This window comes from Lottia gigantea (genome assembly GCF_000327385.1).
Source record: "Lottia gigantea unplaced genomic scaffold LOTGIsca_2, whole genome shotgun sequence".
Classification (NCBI taxonomy): Eukaryota; Metazoa; Mollusca; class Gastropoda; family Lottiidae; genus Lottia; species Lottia gigantea.
This window is the reverse complement of record NW_008708400.1, coordinates 1,855,057-1,873,804: the sequence shown is the minus strand read 5'-3', so window position 1 is coordinate 1,873,804 and position 18,748 is coordinate 1,855,057. Positions and strand designations below refer to the sequence as shown.

General features: G+C 31.1%; 1 protein-coding gene across 1 annotated transcript in view; it reads left to right on the top strand.

Moving 5' to 3' along the window:
* Positions 1-377: 377 nt before the first annotated feature.
* LOTGIDRAFT_228255 (hypothetical protein) overlaps positions 378-18,748 on the top strand; it is a gene marked incomplete at its 5' end in the record, with an annotated part of 41,771 nt that continues 23,400 nt past the window's right edge. The window contains 33 exons of the mRNA XM_009053233.1: positions 378-423; positions 4,171-4,846; positions 5,205-5,443; positions 5,839-5,950; positions 6,248-6,392; positions 6,780-6,947; positions 7,171-7,354; positions 7,543-7,623; positions 7,655-7,843; positions 8,123-8,236; positions 8,471-8,611; positions 9,010-9,224; positions 9,552-9,774; positions 10,028-10,133; positions 10,297-10,414; positions 10,718-10,831; positions 11,127-11,183; positions 11,378-11,602; positions 11,910-12,019; positions 12,437-12,641; positions 12,773-12,892; positions 13,168-13,436; positions 13,823-13,999; positions 14,249-14,435; positions 15,003-15,107; positions 15,501-15,589; positions 15,828-16,015; positions 16,360-16,413; positions 16,468-16,585; positions 16,937-17,072; positions 17,377-17,543; positions 17,897-18,043; positions 18,499-18,686. Coding sequence (XP_009051481.1) covers positions 378-423; positions 4,171-4,846; positions 5,205-5,443; positions 5,839-5,950; positions 6,248-6,392; positions 6,780-6,947; positions 7,171-7,354; positions 7,543-7,623; positions 7,655-7,843; positions 8,123-8,236; positions 8,471-8,611; positions 9,010-9,224; positions 9,552-9,774; positions 10,028-10,133; positions 10,297-10,414; positions 10,718-10,831; positions 11,127-11,183; positions 11,378-11,602; positions 11,910-12,019; positions 12,437-12,641; positions 12,773-12,892; positions 13,168-13,436; positions 13,823-13,999; positions 14,249-14,435; positions 15,003-15,107; positions 15,501-15,589; positions 15,828-16,015; positions 16,360-16,413; positions 16,468-16,585; positions 16,937-17,072; positions 17,377-17,543; positions 17,897-18,043; positions 18,499-18,686 — 5,413 coding nt within the window. The remainder of the gene's footprint in view (positions 424-4,170; positions 4,847-5,204; positions 5,444-5,838; positions 5,951-6,247; positions 6,393-6,779; positions 6,948-7,170; positions 7,355-7,542; positions 7,624-7,654; positions 7,844-8,122; positions 8,237-8,470; positions 8,612-9,009; positions 9,225-9,551; positions 9,775-10,027; positions 10,134-10,296; positions 10,415-10,717; positions 10,832-11,126; positions 11,184-11,377; positions 11,603-11,909; positions 12,020-12,436; positions 12,642-12,772; positions 12,893-13,167; positions 13,437-13,822; positions 14,000-14,248; positions 14,436-15,002; positions 15,108-15,500; positions 15,590-15,827; positions 16,016-16,359; positions 16,414-16,467; positions 16,586-16,936; positions 17,073-17,376; positions 17,544-17,896; positions 18,044-18,498; positions 18,687-18,748) is intronic.

Sequence of the window (18,748 nt, the reverse complement as noted above, 5' to 3'; positions counted from 1 at the left end):
GCTTATTAGAGACACAGGGCGAGGTTTAGCATGGTAACTTCTGTTTGAAGAACATTAGCGGTATTAAGGACAATTTCATTAAATTATTATCTACCTTAGTTGGTCATTCAAATTTTATTTAAGATTTTATGTGAATTGAAATATTAACTTTTAAATAGTATAATTTTGAATTAACTTTATTTTGATGAAATATCTCAACTCAATATATCCTGACAAAAATTTCACATGTAAATAGTTGGAATTATTACCAAAGCAAACTTACTCTTAACAATTTTGAGGATGATATTCTGATTCACATTTAAAAATAATCATTAATGAATTGATCAAGTATTTTGTTCTAAGAATAAGCTTTCCAATTTTTTTTCTTACTGGTAGAGATGGAATTGGGAGCTGCAAATCAAACTATACTATTGCTACAAACAGGTGTGTCTAGCGATGGGTTACATTACATTTCATTTAAAGCTTTATTTTCATATAACAAAATATATTGTGGTTAATTATATTAATATGATTAAATCAATATGGTGAATTATACTCTATTCCAATATAGAAATATATTTGAAGACCCTTGTTGTAGATTCTATGTATTTAAAGGGATTCAATTCAATAAAATCATACCAATAAAGGTTTAGGCTTTCATTGCTTTCAGGAGGTTATTAATATTTTCACATTTAGATATTGAATATAAAGACAATTTATTCCCTTATAAATAATATTATGACATATTCACAAAGCCTTTCCCCAATATTTTTATATGGTGTCTGTTGTATGGTGTATATTGTATTATTATTCCTTTACTTTTAGTCATTTCCATTTTCCACATCCCACCAAAGTTCAGTGTTAAAATATGAGCATTAAACACTGTGCTGTATTTTCTGTTTTAATCAAAACTGTGCCTTGAAATGTTAATGTATTGCCAATAGTCTTTGTAAAAAAATAATCAAAATATATTGATTGGTTGTGAAGTTATCTAAACATTGTATCATGATTTCAGCTTTGTTTTTTTTCAAATGTCAATCTGAAGAAAATGGCCTGTGATTTTAATCTTTATTAATGCTAACCAAACTTTTAATTTTCATTTTGAACACTGCTGAATTATTGTACAACTGAATTCTTGATAACTTTTACTATTCAACAAACCTTAAAGTTCACTAAATATGACCAACTTTTGCCTGCACACAATTCAAAGTGATGTCCTTTTCTTATTTTGTAACATGTTTACCTTGACCCTTTGAACACTAAGTGTTAGATGTTTAATGCCATATATCCCGAACACCTAAGTTATAAAAGTGACATTAATATGACATTAACATGCAACTTCTGCTTGTGTTTATGGCAGGAAAAGCAGTCACTAGTGTTCAAAGGATTCTAGCTACTGTTTGATTCTAAAAGATATTTCACTTAGTACTCAGGAACTTCTGTTAATGTAGTTATTATATTGTTATTGTTCTATGTTTTTTGTACATTCTGCACACTGACCAAGAGTTCACATTCCTCTTCGATTCATTGCACTGGTTCAATAATACATAAACATTTTGCCATATTTTAAAGAGATGGAATTTAAACTATTATAATAAAAAATGTCTCTTTGACGATTATCTTATTTCCAAATAAGTTTGGCTTATTTTCAAACTTGTAATATATTAATATTATCTAACTTTAAAACTGTAAACTTTCAGACAACCATTTTTTAACATGTAAGGTATTTCCTAAAAATATTGATATTTGATGTATCATTTTAATTAAGACATTTGCCAAAACCATGTATATATATATATTGTCCAGATATATTTTGGTAATGGTGATAGATATATTAAATACATAGAAATAATCACATTAAATTTTTTTAGTTTCCAATTTTATGATTTTTTAAGTTATTATAAGAAATAAAAATCAAAAGTACCTTTCTGCTTTATGGACTCTCCACAGGTCAAGTTGAGTCAAGTAGCATATATTTTTTATTGTTATTCTGCTTATAGTCAAGCCAATATATTTTTGCACATCTTGATTTGATTCAAAACTTTAACACAAGTAATCTATTTTGATTTGATTCAGGTAGTATAAGACTACTTCATAACTACTTATTCTATTGTAAAATAAATTGGATTGTGTTTAGAATTGTATCCAGATCATGAACATAGATATATTTGGTTGACCAAAGCTAGGAGCATCGACAATGATTATGTCTCAAATATTAAGATTTCTCCCTAAAGAGAATTCAAGTGTAGTTGTGTAGGTGTAATGAATATTTAACGCCAGTAATTTTCATCTTAGACTTTTTTACTGTCAATAGAACAATTTTTCATGTATGTTTTACAGTAATATGAAATGGGAAACTAAGAAGATATTTTGTGTGATCCTACTTATTGTTATCAATGGTGCTTATGTTTTATTGTAAGAATATTTTATGTAGCCTTGGCTAACTGTTAATAATGTACAGATGTGAGAGAGATTGAACTAAATCTGAACGAGGAATAAAAATGAATGTTTGTTGCTTTTAGCTTAAAAAAATAAATATTATCAAACCCCGACATGGTTTATTTTATAATTCCAATTTTGGATTTTGAGGCAACTGGAAATTATCAGAGCTATATTGAAAGTCAAGCTAGTCACTGCAAACTGCAATTTCTTAATGTTCTGGGACAATCCAGTTTGCAATTTCTTAATGTTCTGGGACAATCCAGTTTGAAAATATAAGCCTATTTCCAAGACTTGATTGAGGAATAATACATGAAAGAACAATGTAGCTGATTTACTTTAAAAAGAAAAGATAAAATTTATAGAAAGGCTTTGATTTAATTTGGCTATATACAACAAAATAAAAGTCCTCTATGAATGGATTTATCCCCCTTGAACTTGTCCTTCTTGGAGGAACATTCATTTAATTTCAGCTCAATATCTAAAAATATATCTAAATATGTCATGTCAGTTCTTAGAAATCGATTTGTCAACAGGATATAAACATAGATATCGATACAACTATCAATATGCATGGAAATCGAACTGCATGAAGAAATCTTCGTTTACTGTTACATTCATTTGGAGCAACAATTGAACGAAACCATTATACAAAATGGCGATGTTAGAAATGGATTTTGTTGCAGACAGTGATCTTGCAGTTTCTGATTGGTCTGTCATGCTGTAGATATCTCATATTTGTAAGTAAAATGATCAGAAAAGAGTTAATGAATCAAATCAGACACTGTTATCATTTTGCATGCACTGTCCAAGCTCTTCGTCCTCTCTGAAGGTCATGTTTACGTTTTTGGCTGTCAAAATGTTTTGCTAGTGTTACTATTTATAGATTGTTGTTAATAAGTATACTGAAACTGATTTTGTGTCTGCGTCACTTACTTTATTTGATCTATACCATTTAATATAGTGTAGAGCTAAATATTTTCTTGAATTAGAAATACTGATGCAACTTACTGGTAATCATTATTGAAACGCAAGTGTTATGCAAGAACATAGTCATAAGCCTAATTGCAATTACTCAATTAATCAACTATGCAATTTAGTGACTTATTTTGATTTTGGGTAAGGTTGGGATGGCCATATATGTTGAAATATGTCTAAACAGTCCAGCTGCCATAAGGGTCTTCTTCAGTGTTAGTATGATCAGTATGTCTATCAGTACATCCATGATTACCAAGAATTTTCAATTTTTTTTTTTTGCTGCAAATGGTTAAACTTCATTAAAATAACTGAAATTTGATGATAAGGAAGTTTTGATATGGTGTAAATATTTTGAATTTGTTATATTTGAGACTTCACCATCTTAATGCTTTTATAAAGCCCATATTTATTTCAAATTAACTATGTCTGGTAGCCCTATAACTGAAATCATAGGCCTATATGTATAAATTTATGGCAATCATTATTCATTTTGCTTCGCTTTCATTTTCTGTTGTTATAATTCAATTATTTATGATTCAACTTTTTAATGTTCACAAGGATTTTTTACAAATCTAGATCTTAAGACTTACATTTGTCAGATTGGTTGATAAAAATAGATTTAAAATTGATTTTAGTGATTAGCCAATGAGATGGATGGAACACTACATTATCTTAAGTTAAGTCAAGTCATGTGAAATAGGTTCCTGCTATAAAAAAATAGACCTAACATTGCTTTTGCTATTATTTTTATTTATATGTTATACTTTTTTTCAGGTATAACAATGTCATCTCAAGGTAATGAAAATCAGCCTTTATGGTTCTCTGTGACAGAGGAAACATTATTTCTACATGATGGCTTGTTGAGGGTCACTGATCTGGTAGAACCACCAAAGAATGTTAGTTCCAATTGTGACCTTGATTCTGATATTCTATCTTGTGGATTTGATACAACTGACACCCATGATGTTCCTGAAAAACTTTTAGCTGTATGTGGAACCCAGAACAGCGCTTATAAGCGTCTGTTAGAATACAGATTGAATGCTTTACGAGGATTTTGGACAGCTTGTAGAGAAAATTGCCAAGATTTAACACCAAGTAGAGAACTCAGTCAGCTATCATTACAAGAAGAGACACTGAGCTTGTTTAAAAAGGAGACAGAGCAAGCATCATTTTCCACTAGAATCAGTTTGCTACTGTTGCTACCATTACTTCAGTCTCAAAGTAGAATTGACCCCAAGTTGTGTGGTGTGACAGCAGAGTTGTTATTAAGCTGTCTAAAAGAATGTAAACCATTCAGTCTTGTGAAAGAGCCAGGAGATTGTTTAAGAGGATTAGAAAGTTTATTATGTGATTGGTTAGGAGAAGATAGCAAAGAAAATCAAATCAGTTTAGAGGAAAAAACACAAAGAGAAAAGGCTGCTTCTGCACTTGTTGCTTTGGCTTGTGCAAGGTAATGATTATTTTTTCTATAACTATTATTTCTACCTTAAATCTATTGTATATCTTACCAAGGCTTGCATGCCAACATCAATTTCCCAATATTCAGCAGTTTCCCTAAAACTGAATTGGAGTCTTTGAAGTATAATTCCGTCAATTAATTCTGCATTAAAGGGATTGTAAAAAGAGTTTTTTAAAAAATTTTATGTGTATTGGGGACAATGATAGCATTAATTTAACATTCCAATTTTCAGTCAGACAACTGCCCCTGGCTTTCATTAAATACATTTATACGTCGTGCCAAAGTTTCCTAAAAATTTGTATGTATTATATTACACTATTTGAATTATTATTATTATTAATTATTTCAGAGGTCATGTTGATACATTTGTTCATGCTGCCGACCTGTTACAACAACTACCAGATTTATTATCACTGAATGTTGGAGGAATATTATATGGTTTATTAGATACACGAGGTAATGGTGGCACATCTGGTCAACCAGCCACATTATTGGGTAATAAACATGCTGTTAGTTGGGGTTTTGAAGATATGTTGAATATTGTCAGTGAAAAACCGGCTGAAACAGAAGAAAAAGATAAGGAAAAAGGTTAGTTAGAAAATTGTTTCATTTGAAAATGTTTTCAGTGAAGATTCAAACTAAGAGACTAGTGAAAAAAAAGTAAATTTTCTTTTTTTTGTTATTCTATCCATCTGTCTGTGATTTAAACCAATGCAGGGACTGCCTTGGTTCAGAGGGTTTATTGTTTTGTAAGATGAAGATTAAGGATTCAATTGTGGAATAAGACTAGATAAAGATAGGTGGGGTAGGCTGAGTGCCCATTTATGCAGATGAGAACAAGAACCTGTGTTAGAGTTTGTGCATGTTAAAGATTCATATCACAAGTTATGTTTTTATCAAGTCTATCCTTATAGCGTTATAAGCTTGAGTTAAAAACTTTATTGTTACTCTGTATTTGATAACACTGTCAATTTATGTTGCAGCTGAGAGTGAGATAGGTAGAAGTATTACAACTGATGGGAAATATTTATATACAAGTAATACAGCTGGTAAAGGTATTGCTAAAATAGGTACTGGTTTACATGGTACTCTTAGGTAAGTTAGCCTTTTATATAGTCATGCTGTTAATAATGAAACATTTACATCATTTTAGCTTTGATGTATCTTTTCAAACATAATTCATCTTAATAGATTGGCAAGTATAGCAGGATGGTTATTTTGTAGTTGAATTAAGTGGCTTCAAGGTTTTACATCAAATGGCTGTGGCCTAAGGGTTTTTCAAAAGAAATATATACCAGTATCTATCCGAATTGAAAAAATTAGGTAGACGTGTTTAATGTCCAATAAATATCATGCAGATAGAATGGCAGAAATTTCTTATAATTATTGTAGAGGATATGTTTATCATCGGAATGTAAAGATAGGACCAGGAAGATTAGCTTATGGTGATGGTAAATTACTGTATAGACCTGCTGTATTTGATCATGAAGACCAGTCTGATATATTAGCATTACATGTCAATACAACTACACTAGAGGTAGGATACACATCCATCATTTCAACAATAGTTTAAAGCTTTCCTGAAATTTATAGAATAATTCATTTTGAGATTGATTTTGAAAGACATTGAGATCTTAGTCACATAAGATATCCAACTTTGAATCCGCAAGATAGGAACTAGTTATTTGTCACTTTTAGAGCATGGGAATGATGTAATTTGTCTGTTTAGGTTGTTGAGCTGAAAGTCTGGTTTTTTAAACCCAGTTGTAAAGGCATTGACTTGATTTAAATTCATGTATGAATCAAACTATTTAAAGTGATGTAATAGAAAATTCTTTAAATGTCTTTTCTTAGACAAATATATTGCTCATTGAATGGAGAACCTTTTGTCATCATCTATTCATTATTTTGTGTGTATTTAAAGAAAATAAAGCCAGTAATGAAGCCAGAGAAGTGTTCAATAGGAAAACCTTGTGTTACTATAGGATTTATTAGTGATGGCATGTATTTCTGTTTAATATGGAGTCAAGTTAATATAAATGATAAATCAGCTAAAGGAATCAATGTTTATACAGAGACTTATTCTGTCAAGGTAAGACACAGATTGGTTTAATTTATTCAGCATTTAAAAGAAACAGTATTATGGTGATTATAAGAGGGCTAAATGTATTGTGATCGGACTTGCTTAACAATGGGAAAAAAAAAGCCCTGAGCCTAAAAGTTAGTTCTGTGGCAAATTTTCTGAAGTTTTTTCAAATGCTTGTATGCTGATCATTGTTGGAATGCAGAATTTAAGGTATTATTTTATTTTGCAGGATAACAGTTTAAATGTTACAGTTATCAAACCAGCAGTAATATTACAGAGAAAAGATGAAGTGAATCCTAAATCTATAACAGAAGCTATATTTTCACGTCCACGACCATTCCGTACCTCTAACTCTACTGCTACCCTAGTAGCACTGACAGGTGGTGATTTACTTACTACAAGGAAAGAAGAAGGTAAATTTCATTCTTTCTGATAAGAGGAAAGAATTTTATGTTTTGAAAGAAGAAACATGAGCTTTTTTGTTTTTAGGGTTTTTTTCCAAATGGCAAATGTATATTTTCTTTCAATAGAATACAGGAAATGTATATTTAGAAAAGCTCATTTCAAGTATTAGGGGTGTTTTATGTTGAATTATATTCAGCCCTGGCTACCAGCTTTCAAAAAGTAGACAAGAAATCAGCATTAGGCTTAGTAAGCTACAAGACTGCTTCAAATTCTTCTTGTAAGTTGTCATATTGATTTGCTTCTTACAGTGACAAATACAACAACTTTGAGTACTACCTGTGGTATACCATTAAAAACATTGATAAAAACTCCGGTATTCTGTGATGGTAATAGTATAGTCTTCCTGACATCACTCAATATACAAGGTACTCCTAATGCTTCAGCTTCTAGACCATTCTTTGGTGCAGGTGGTTCTTTATCTGGTCTCAGATGTTCATGTGAGTATAAAATCCTTAAAATACATTCTTGAAAATAAGAGTTGCATCCCTTGTACTCGTGATTAGCCTACTAGGTTAAGGCTTTTGAGTAGTTTCTTCAATTTTTTTTGGAAGTGTAAAAGTTTTCCCAATTATCAGATTTTTTTGGGTAACGCGCAAGCACATGAGTTATTGTGGTCTGAAAAGTAGGAAGGGGAAGAGTTATCTCCCATTTTTTTTGGGTTAGCTTAGGCCTTGGAGATACAGAATATTTTAGATATGAATTTGATATTATTTCAGTATTAGCTTCTAATTTATGTTTTAATATTGATGATGGACAGTTTAATACTAGAGTTGATCTAATGGATGCACCTAGTTGTTCACTAGCTAGAGGTACAGCTGTTAACAGTTTAGGTAAATTTCTCCTTTTTCCTATACTTTGGTGATGATTGTTAGTTCCAACAGTGTTCTGTTATCTGAATGTCATTAATCCAGTTATATCAACGCAATTATATTTTGCAATATAGAATTAAAAAACCGTCCATGTTGTTTGGTGTACAGTTATTTCACAAGGTCCAAGCCAGATGTTCCAAAAGTAAAGTTCTTTAATGTTCTACTCCAAGACTAGGATTTTGATTATTATTGTAGGAACTTGTTTTGATGTGTGTAATAACAGTATCTGGGTATGTAGCAGTGATTATATTGATCAGTTTTATAACCCTAGTAATCAGGCTACACATCATATCAATCAACGCCTGTGTATCCCTATTAACCATCAACCTGCATCAGGTGAGTGTCAATTTTATTTAGTAGTTGAATTAATAGCAATATATGATTATTTTTCAACAAGTTAGACACTTGCTCTATTCTGAATTCCAAGGTTTCCAACTTATTTCTTAAAGTTTATCACCTACTTTCCCATTTATACAGGTCAAGGTGCTTGCTTTATTGAGTCAAATTAGGTGCAGATAATTTGATGAAAAGCTCATTCATTCAATAATCTCAGAATCATCTTGTTCCTGAGGATCATTTTTTTGTGTTTGTTTTATATTATTGTAAATACATAAAGACAACGGACTTGCTCTGATTTCTGTCAATTCTTGAGATTGAAAACAAATTTCTTATTTCTGTTCCTAAGAATTCAATTTAGAACATATGTTAGATTTTGGAACCGTTGTCTTTTTCAGGAGAGGTAATACCAATAAAAACAGTTGTAGAAACATTACTACAGCATGCTGGAGGGATGTGTGTTCACAAACTAAACAGTGATCCCTATACAGCTTCTCTAATCCAACCAACACCAGTAGATATTGCTCAGTTAAAACGTATCACTGATATATTAACACGAGCCATGGAAGACAGACATCTTACTATTATTATTAGTTCTTTAGTTGTCTTACAGGTAAGATACAACTAACAATTTCCCTGTTGTTGGGATAAGATGATAAGCCGATACAGGATGATAATCCAAGACCTTGTTTACCGTAGACTGTGTAGATCAATTGACAGTTGGAAATCTAAAAACAGCCGTTCTGGCAAAATATCCCTTGGTGTACATTGCATGCAGTTGCCAATCTTTATTAGCTCAATCAGTTGTAGATAAATATTTCAATTGGTAACATTGAAATATAACGCCCATTAGGATATATTTTGAATATACCAGGGTAAAAGGACATAAACCCAGCAACATATAATTTACATTATAAATCTGTGTTTTGTGATTTTTCAGTTGATATTTAAAACAAGTAAATTTGTGCTAGAGAGAGAAGGTGAAGCAGAATTAATGAATAAGACTAGGTCTCTATTGTGGAAGTTAGTTACTAGTAAATCTGTAGAGATGAATGACGTCTGTATAAGATTAGAAGCTTGTAGAGCTATCAGTATTGGTTTGATGGCTTTATATTCTGATAAAAATGAACGACATAAGTTATTGTATCAACTCATGACTGAAGGTATGTTGGAGACTAAGGCAAACTACTCTGAGTGGACTTCAGACTTGATATATAATGCGGATTTACCTAGTTATTTATGTCCACAAAATCATTCAGTAATGGTGCACAGTATTATCCTCATTAAAGAAGAACAGTAGTATATATGATAATGCAGTGTTCAGAGAGAATGGCATGGAAATTCAAATTTTGTAGATTCTTCATAAAACACAACAAATTTTAGAGTATCAAATCATTGTATTTTTGTGTTTTGTAGGTGGTGAATCTTGTGGTTTAGTTATCTTACGAGATTTGATTCTTACTAACTTTGCTAGACAGTTGAAATCACAGAATCTTGAAAGCCAGAAAACAGACCATTTGAGGTAATAATGATCTTCTTCTTTGTGTCTTTAGACAAGAGCTTATATAATGATATTGACACATGTTTGCAACCTATTATTTATTGTGATTCTCAATCAGTAGATGTCTCATTGGTTATTTATTACTATCCTAATGAAGTGTAATTAATTACCGATAATTTAATAGGTTAGCTGATGAGTTGGTTCATTATATATTAAAACGTGCTGTTAAAGAATCATTAGATATATTAAAGCGACCTATTAAATTAAATCAACCTATTGAAGAAAGTGTTAGTGATGTTCCGGTAAGAATATTTTAAACATTTTTTTTGTGTTGTAGATAAATAGAGATATAAATTAACCCATTGTATTATCATATTAGACTTATTCTGATATTTATTGAAACTGACATTACTGAGACAATGACAAGAGATTATATTGGCATTTACCCGATTCCTTGTTCGAAAAGTTCCATAATAGTAGGAGCTAAATCTCCTTCATTTTACTGGGTTGTAGAACAATTTCAGGAAAAAAAAGTGTGAAAATTATGTGCTCATCTATTGACTCTTTGAAAACTGATCTAATTGTATCCTTTTTTGAATCTATAGGTTGCCAGTCCCTGTGTTATGTATATAATGTGTTTACAATCCTATTTGTTAAGACAAACTGTATTTTATGATAAAAAAGAAGAAAAAGACAACAAACAAGAAATAAATTTACAGGTAAAGTTAATGAAACTGGTTAGCTATTTTTTAAGTTGATTACCTATATATCAATATTATGCTCATTTTTTGATAGAGATTATTTTGATGTAATTGAGGTTTTTGCATTATTGTCACTTTTATACAGTTAAAAGATGTTTTTGTTACCTACATTATAGGTTTGTTCTTAGCATGGACATGAACTTTGATTTTCAACAATCTTACAATAACAGAAACTAGTACATTACTTAAAACAAGTTGATCAAAGCGCTGGAAATAATTAAGTTAAGATCATGAAGTTATTATATGATTTCAGGATATGATAGCTGGTGTTGTGAATTTAGCAAGTAAAATATTTGGTGGATTATCAGAGGTAAAGTACTTGCTAGTTGTGTTATTGTGTACATTGATTTATTCCCCTGGACCAACTCACTTTATTAGATGAAAAGTAAAAGATTTTTGAAGAAAAACACTGCAAATCTTGAACTGTGGTCTAATGAACATGAGTTAAGTCATTCTTGTGGAAGCAAACTAAAAGTAGACCTACCTGGTATTTATATTTTTCAGGTTTTAGAAACATTTGTAGAAGTATGTAATTCTGTGATAGAGACAAGTGCTATAGAAGATATTGATAATAAACTACAGATTATGGAGAGATTAGCTAAAGGAACTATATTAGGACATTTATTACCAGTTTTATTGACCACATTAACTCATTCTAGTTTACAACAACTGTCTCTAGCTAACAGTTTAATGCCACATCTTACACGACTAGTTCTACTCTCTACACAGGTATGACTATAAAAGTCATTATTATGATTGTAATTTTTAGGCAGCTATGAATATTCTTGCAGAAATTTTTGATATCTGCATATGAGAATGTTAGTAATGTCTTGAAACTGTTAACTTCTATGATTCATAGACTGCTGAAAGTTTTTCTCTGAAGTATATTAAATAAGTTTCACTTTCCAAGTAGACCGAAAAAATAGTAGATGCAGACAGAATTCAAAATGGCAGAGAAAGGAATAGAAGGAAAATTTATAACATATTTCTAAACCCTGCGATAGAGGCCTGAATTGGAACAAATGTTATTTTGTAGGCCTCCATGTTAATGAGAAGTCCTAAGAAATGTATTTTAAATGAAGATGATAATATAGATCCAGATAGAGATATGTTAAACCTTATAGGTCAGTCAGTTCATACACAGAGGTAAGCATATATTTGTAAAGATTTATATAAGGGGCATTATTTGTATTAAATCTTATGGAAGTTTTTATTGGTTGATACTAGCTAGGATACTTTTAATAATCGGAGAAATTCTATGAACATGAACACTGATGCACATGGGATTCTGGATTAAAAAGATTTTTTGGAAATTTGCCTTAGATCCTGGACAGACACAGGTCTTGCAAGTAGCCTACATGAACACCATCTTATAAAGCATAAGTTGTTTATTACTGGATTTGAAAGCAGACACAACTTCAGAGATGACACTTTGTACTGGAATTTTAATAACAGAACCTCCTGAATATGTTACCACCAAGATCTATTTAGTTGTTAGTGTCTGTCATATTGAGGCAGTGTAAATATTTGCTTAATATTAAACATTGGCTCTATGTTTTCTAGAGGTGAAAGTGAAAAAGAAGATGATGGTGAATGTTTTCTTGCTGATTTAAAAATCCCTGCACCCTGGGCGTCTGGTAAATCAGTAGAAACTATCCACCCTGTTAGAGATAATTATAAAATGAAAGAAACTATACATATACCTGGTGCTAGATGTTTATATATTAGATTTGATCCCAAATGTTCTTCACAATATGACTATGATAAGGTAATTATATTTTTCATGCTTTCATAACCAAATTTTCATTTACAAACAAAACTTGTGAAAACTTGTGCTTAGCAACTTTTAATTTTAAAGAATATAAACGCTTCTTTATTAACTGTAATTGTATTTATTAGCTGATTTTGTACGCTGGTCCAAATACAAATTCTAAGAAAATAGCTGAATATGGTGGTAATACTTTTGGATTTGGTAGCAGAAGTGTTCTAGGTTCTGGATGGCCAAAAGATCTTGTCAAGGTGAGTAAAATATAGGGTAGAAAACATATTGTTTAATATGCTCCTAACACTCACTGATATAATCTATTACACATGTATAGCAAGGCATTGGCCTTTCACCTCTTAAGAGACCTCTTATTTGATAAATTCCATACTTGAAGTCCAAAAACTATATTTAACACTGAACTGATGACACTTTCTTATCTCAAACATTTTATACCAATTTTCATATGGCTTACTTGTGTTACTTTTGAATAGTTAAATTGTTAATTGAGTAATTTCCTTATTATCCATAGGTTGAAGGGGATACAGTAACATTTTCATTTGAAATGAGAAGTGGTAGAGAACATAATACACCAGATAAAGCTATGTGGGGTTTTAGTGCTACTGTACATGCTCAAGAACTGGTAGAAGAAGTAGGAAGTGGTTTACCCTTCCTGGCTGATCTAGCTCTAGGACTCTCAGTCTTATCTTGTATGTTGTTACAAATTATGTTTGATGGGCCAGAAAAAACACCAGATGAAATTGGTTGTCAGCATTTATTTAAGAGCAAGATACTTCAAAGGTATGATCTTTACAGCAGTTTGTAACCAATAAAACTGGCTTTTATTATCCATTACTTGGGTTATCAGTGAAAAACATAAATGAATCAGCTCAATATAATAATAGGTGTGAAAGTACACCACTTATGGAATGGAATTCAATTAAATGAAATCTACAATGTTTTAAGAATATATAGGCATTGCTGAAAATACTTTATCTCATTTGTATCATTTATCCATTTTATTTGGAGTTAAAAACTAAAGAGGTTTTTGTATAATACTTTAGTGTGAAACCTTTGAACATGAAAAATCACATTCAAACAGACCTCAACCGCACCCTAAAACAAGTCAACATTTAATGGCTTTTGACCACAAGGATTAATAATGACTATCTTTGTTAATGTTACAGATGTGTTTGGCAGTCGGAGGCAGAAATCACTAAGTCAACAGAGAAGAGTAAAAAGAAACCTGGTTGTAAAACTACATTTAGTCCTGTATTACCTCGTATTAAATTACCAACTGATTTAATGGATGGTTTAAGAAAATTATCCAAAAGACAAATTCCCAGAGTCAGACCAAGCATCAAGTAAATTTCAGTTTTTCTATTTTATTTTGGCTAAGAAGAGATATTAAGTAAAACACTCAAAAGTGGCACAAACAAGATCCCATTGGCTTTATTGGCTCATTGCCATATAAACTTGCAAATTCAAAGGACAAAGTCTATGATAGCTGGCGATATGGTGAGAGGGAGCCACACTGTGTACCCTGATATTCAAGAAGGAATGCCTGTGTACATGTTAATACAGATTTGATATTATTTTTGTTTTTTTTCTAGAGAGATAATCCAGCCATTAATATTAGAAGAAATGATTATGTCAGCAGTAGTTAAACATCTATCATTAATGGATGCACTAAGATCATTAGCTGATATACAAAAACATGAAACAGAAGAATTCTGGTTGTTATCATCTGTTGTTGATGAAGTTTTTAGAAGATGTGATGCACTTATAAGACAACTGCAGGTAGAAAATTGAATGGATATTCTAAAGAGATCCTAACTTAAAGATAATGTCAGATGACTTTGTTAGCCCTGAACACGTCTTGTAATTGGTTTATGCTAGTATGAGTACCATATATCTGTGCATCAATACATTGTAAATAATACAACATGACAATACATGTATTGTATCGTGGTATATTGTTACTACCATGATTGATACTAGGTGTACCATACAAACATGTATACAAACAACTTGATAACTTCCAAATGTAAAAGAAATTGCAAGCTGTTGGTAATATTGTGATAAGTATCATATCATGACATGATTGGCAACTTTAAAATCAACAAAATGCCATAATTTTTATTAGACTTTAAGCATGTGAAAGCAAGAAAACGAGGGCTCCGTTTCTCAAAATTTGCAGGACTAAACATCATTTAAACATCATTTTTGACACTATCAAAGCGTTGATTTATAATCATTAATCTACAATATTTTGAGAAGACCAGACGACCACCCTTTGAAAAAAAGTTTTAAATATTCAGACATTAACTAATGCTCAAAATAATAGCTTGTATCATTTTTTTGTAGACTTTGGCTGATTTAGAACAAAGATGGTTTAATGAAGTTGAAGAACAAAGACAAGAAAAGAATCCAGCATTTACTCCTTATTTCCAGGATTATCATTTACAAGAGGTATGAAGCATCATATTCATGCTGATTCACATTTTACATCATGTATTTTGTGAACATTAAAACAAACCCGATTCCTTTATCCCATGAAATATGTCAATTTCATATCTAATAGGCCTGTTACCCTTGGTATATGATTGGCCTTATATTTATAGTAACATAATTAATCATAACTTATTCATAGGGCTTGTACATCATTTGATGTGCTAGGGAATTTAGAATTAAACAAAGGGATATAATTTGTTAGAAAAAGAACAGGATATTTTGTCTACTCCGCTTAAGCCAATGACAAGTTTGAAGAGAGTGACAGTAGAAGCTAACAACATTCTTGTAATCTATTTGGCATTATCCTAAATGGATTGTTCCATGATAAATGATTGTTGATTGTTTTTATAGTTAAAGCATAAAGAACTAACTATGTTATGTTTTCTAAAAGAAGTTGTATTAGATACAGAAGAACCAGAAAGAGCTGTCAAATCATTGAGGTACATTTTTATCAGATTTTTCAGTAATTGCCAAAAAAGTTATAAAGTCTTACACAGTCTTACACAGTTATCTACCTGTGTTATGGAATCACCCTGATCACCAAAATAACATTTAAGCCTATGCAAAATCTGAAAGAATTATCCGGTTTTCATCCAAAGATGAAATACTTCTTTAGCTTGATTTTGTTTTATTTATGAACATATGGACTTAGTTTAATGTTAATCTATTGTATTACAGAGAAAAGTTTACAAGTGATGTAGAATATAATGAAAAAGAGAATATAAAATCTATGTATAAAACTAAACAGATAGTAGATGGTATACTATCTAGATTGGACCTATTACTACATGTTAATATATCATTTATTAGTAACCCTACCACCTTAACTAGAACTGTATCTAATTATACCAATAATACTAGAGAAGGTTAGTAGATGGGTACTTGTTAGAATGTTGGTACGATACCATAAAGTGAGGCTTTATCCATTTTAACAGTTGCAAATCGGAAAAAAAGTTGGCTTGTAAAATGAAGCTTTCTTTTCAAAATTACCGTCTTTGCACTTTGCTAGGAGCTTGGAGCAGAATAAGTAGGATGTAAAACTCCATTTTTGAAAAATGATGTCTATGCATTGATTTTGGATTTTGAATTTTCATTTTCATCAGGAAATCAAAAGAGTATTCAATTTTAATTCATGCCTTCAATATCCTAATTAAGCTATAGACAAGTCTTGCCAGATTGAGTCATATATTATATTATGTTTGTGTTACAGGTATAACAAGTCTTGCCAGATTGAGTCATATATTATATTATGTTTGTGTTACAGGTATAACAAGTCTTGCCAGATTGAGTCATATATTATATTATGTTTGTGTTACAGGTATAATGGCCCGATCTGATACTGATATGTTACGACCAGGTTCAGTATTAGGGAGAAGTATGTCAGCTCCCTCTGGTGTTGAAGATGATACATTCCTTGAAGTGATGAGATTACAGAGGTATTTTTGCTTTTTTCAAATAAACTGAAACATTGGAAGTTTTTGGAAAAGACTCTTGAGTATCATTTGTGACTATTCTTTTATTGATATTAGGCAGAAAACTTTATTTAACTGTTCAAGGTCTAGCAAGTATATTACTTGAATTAAGTGTGTATGATCATTCTCCAAAGTTTTAGATATCTAAGTCACTTTGCAATAAAGTCACGCTTTTTTCAAAATATACTCCTAATGTCACGTAAAATTGTCAATTTCTTAAACAGATTCTTCTGTGGGATTTTCCCTGATTTTTGCCTCACTAATGAAAGTGAGAGATATTACTATCTATGCTATGTCTTTGTGCTAAAATTTTAGGAGAAGGCAGTTGAACAAGAGAGATGTAGGATCTATTTTACAAGATTTAGTAGATGAAGATGGTAGAGACATGCCTCCTCATGTAGCTCTTGTAGATCAACTCTTTTCCTTTATTGGTAGTGCTCCAGAAACATCTGTAAGTCTTTATTTGTATATCATTGTATGTTTCTTCAAAACTTGTGTTTGATATATGCCTAAATATCTCAATGGACATTTAGACTTATGGCAAATTTGTCTGAGGCTTCAAGGCTTCTTTAGAGATTATCGTGTTTTGATAGATTTGCATAAATTGTGAGTTTGTTGCAATGAGGTCCTCAAAAGAGCATAATATAAAGAAGAATTGTAATAAATGATTGATGGCAAACCACAGAAAAAAATGTAACCAAAGATCTGTAAATTGTGACCTTTTTTATTTGGATCATTTTGACCATTATTTTCAGGTCTCATGTGAAAGTTTCCTGAAAGCAGCTAAAGTAAGATGGAAGAGAGGACAATCCAGAAAACAATCATTGATTCTGATGAAGGAACTATTGACATCAGCTTCCAGAGTTCCTGGTTCATCTTATCTATTATCCAATATTACATCAGTTTTAAGACATGGACCAAAGTAAGTTGCATATTTTAATCCTTTAATTTTATTTTTAAACCTGTAATGCCATAAATTAAGATGATGAAATATTTGCCTCAACAATTGATTGATTGATGAAAAGCCTAGAAGTAACAACAGTTTAAACTTCTCTGGTATGTTTGGATGAATTGTGGCAGAACCTGATGTCAGATTTTAGTTTTTAATGTTCATAATGTTTTTAATGCTTAGATAACTTTGTTCTTAAAGCAAGCTAAAATACTTAAGTAATAAATTAAAAATTTTCTTGGTGGTCGTTCAAGACTTTTTGGATTTCAATTGTTTTTTTCTCAGAATTGACAAGGCACGTAAGTCATGGTTCCTGTATTTTTCAGGGTAGAAGAACTAACTTGTGGAGGATTAGTAAATGTTGTACAAGATGCCTATGCTGAAACAGTAACATCTGTTGTACAACTAGCATCTAAACATCCTATAGCTGGTTGTAACAGTGTGGTATTATTATGTACTGTTCCATATACAAGGTATGTTTATATATTGAAGATCTTGATATATGAAAATTCTTCTAATCTAAGGGAATGGGAAATATTAATTTGAATACTCAATGAGAATATCTTACCAGATATTGTCATTTTATTTGCAATTTATTATTTCTTCAAATCTATTTCAAAGCAAAGCAAAGACAAAATATGGCTACTCTTTTCAAATTTTCTATTCTAAATTTTTGTCAAAGAGTAAGAGTAGTTTGATTGTCTTGCTATTTTATAATTGTGAATATAATACGCTAGCATGTATTATCCGTGTGTCTATTTGGAAGAATTTCAGACATAATTATGAGTTCCTCTTCCGACAAAAGATTGCTCGGAGGAAACTATTGTCAAAATATAGAACCTGAAGAAGCCCTTCATTGTCATGCGAATCACAGTTCATCCTACAGTCAGAACAAATGACATCATTTGGTTGTTTTCTCATTTTATAGAGCAGAAGAGAAGTGTCTGGTAAGATCAGGTCTAGTACATTTGTTAGATAAATTATGTGGATTAGCCAATAGAAATACAGATATACAAACAGCAGATAACCAGACAATACATCAAAAAGTCTCATTATTAGCCTGGGCTGGTTTTAGAGTGCTGGCTAGTAGGTGTGTCACTTGGGAGACTGAAGAAGGTAAGCATTAGACAAAAATCTTTAAAAATTCTTAATTGAACTATGATGATAAATGGCTGCTC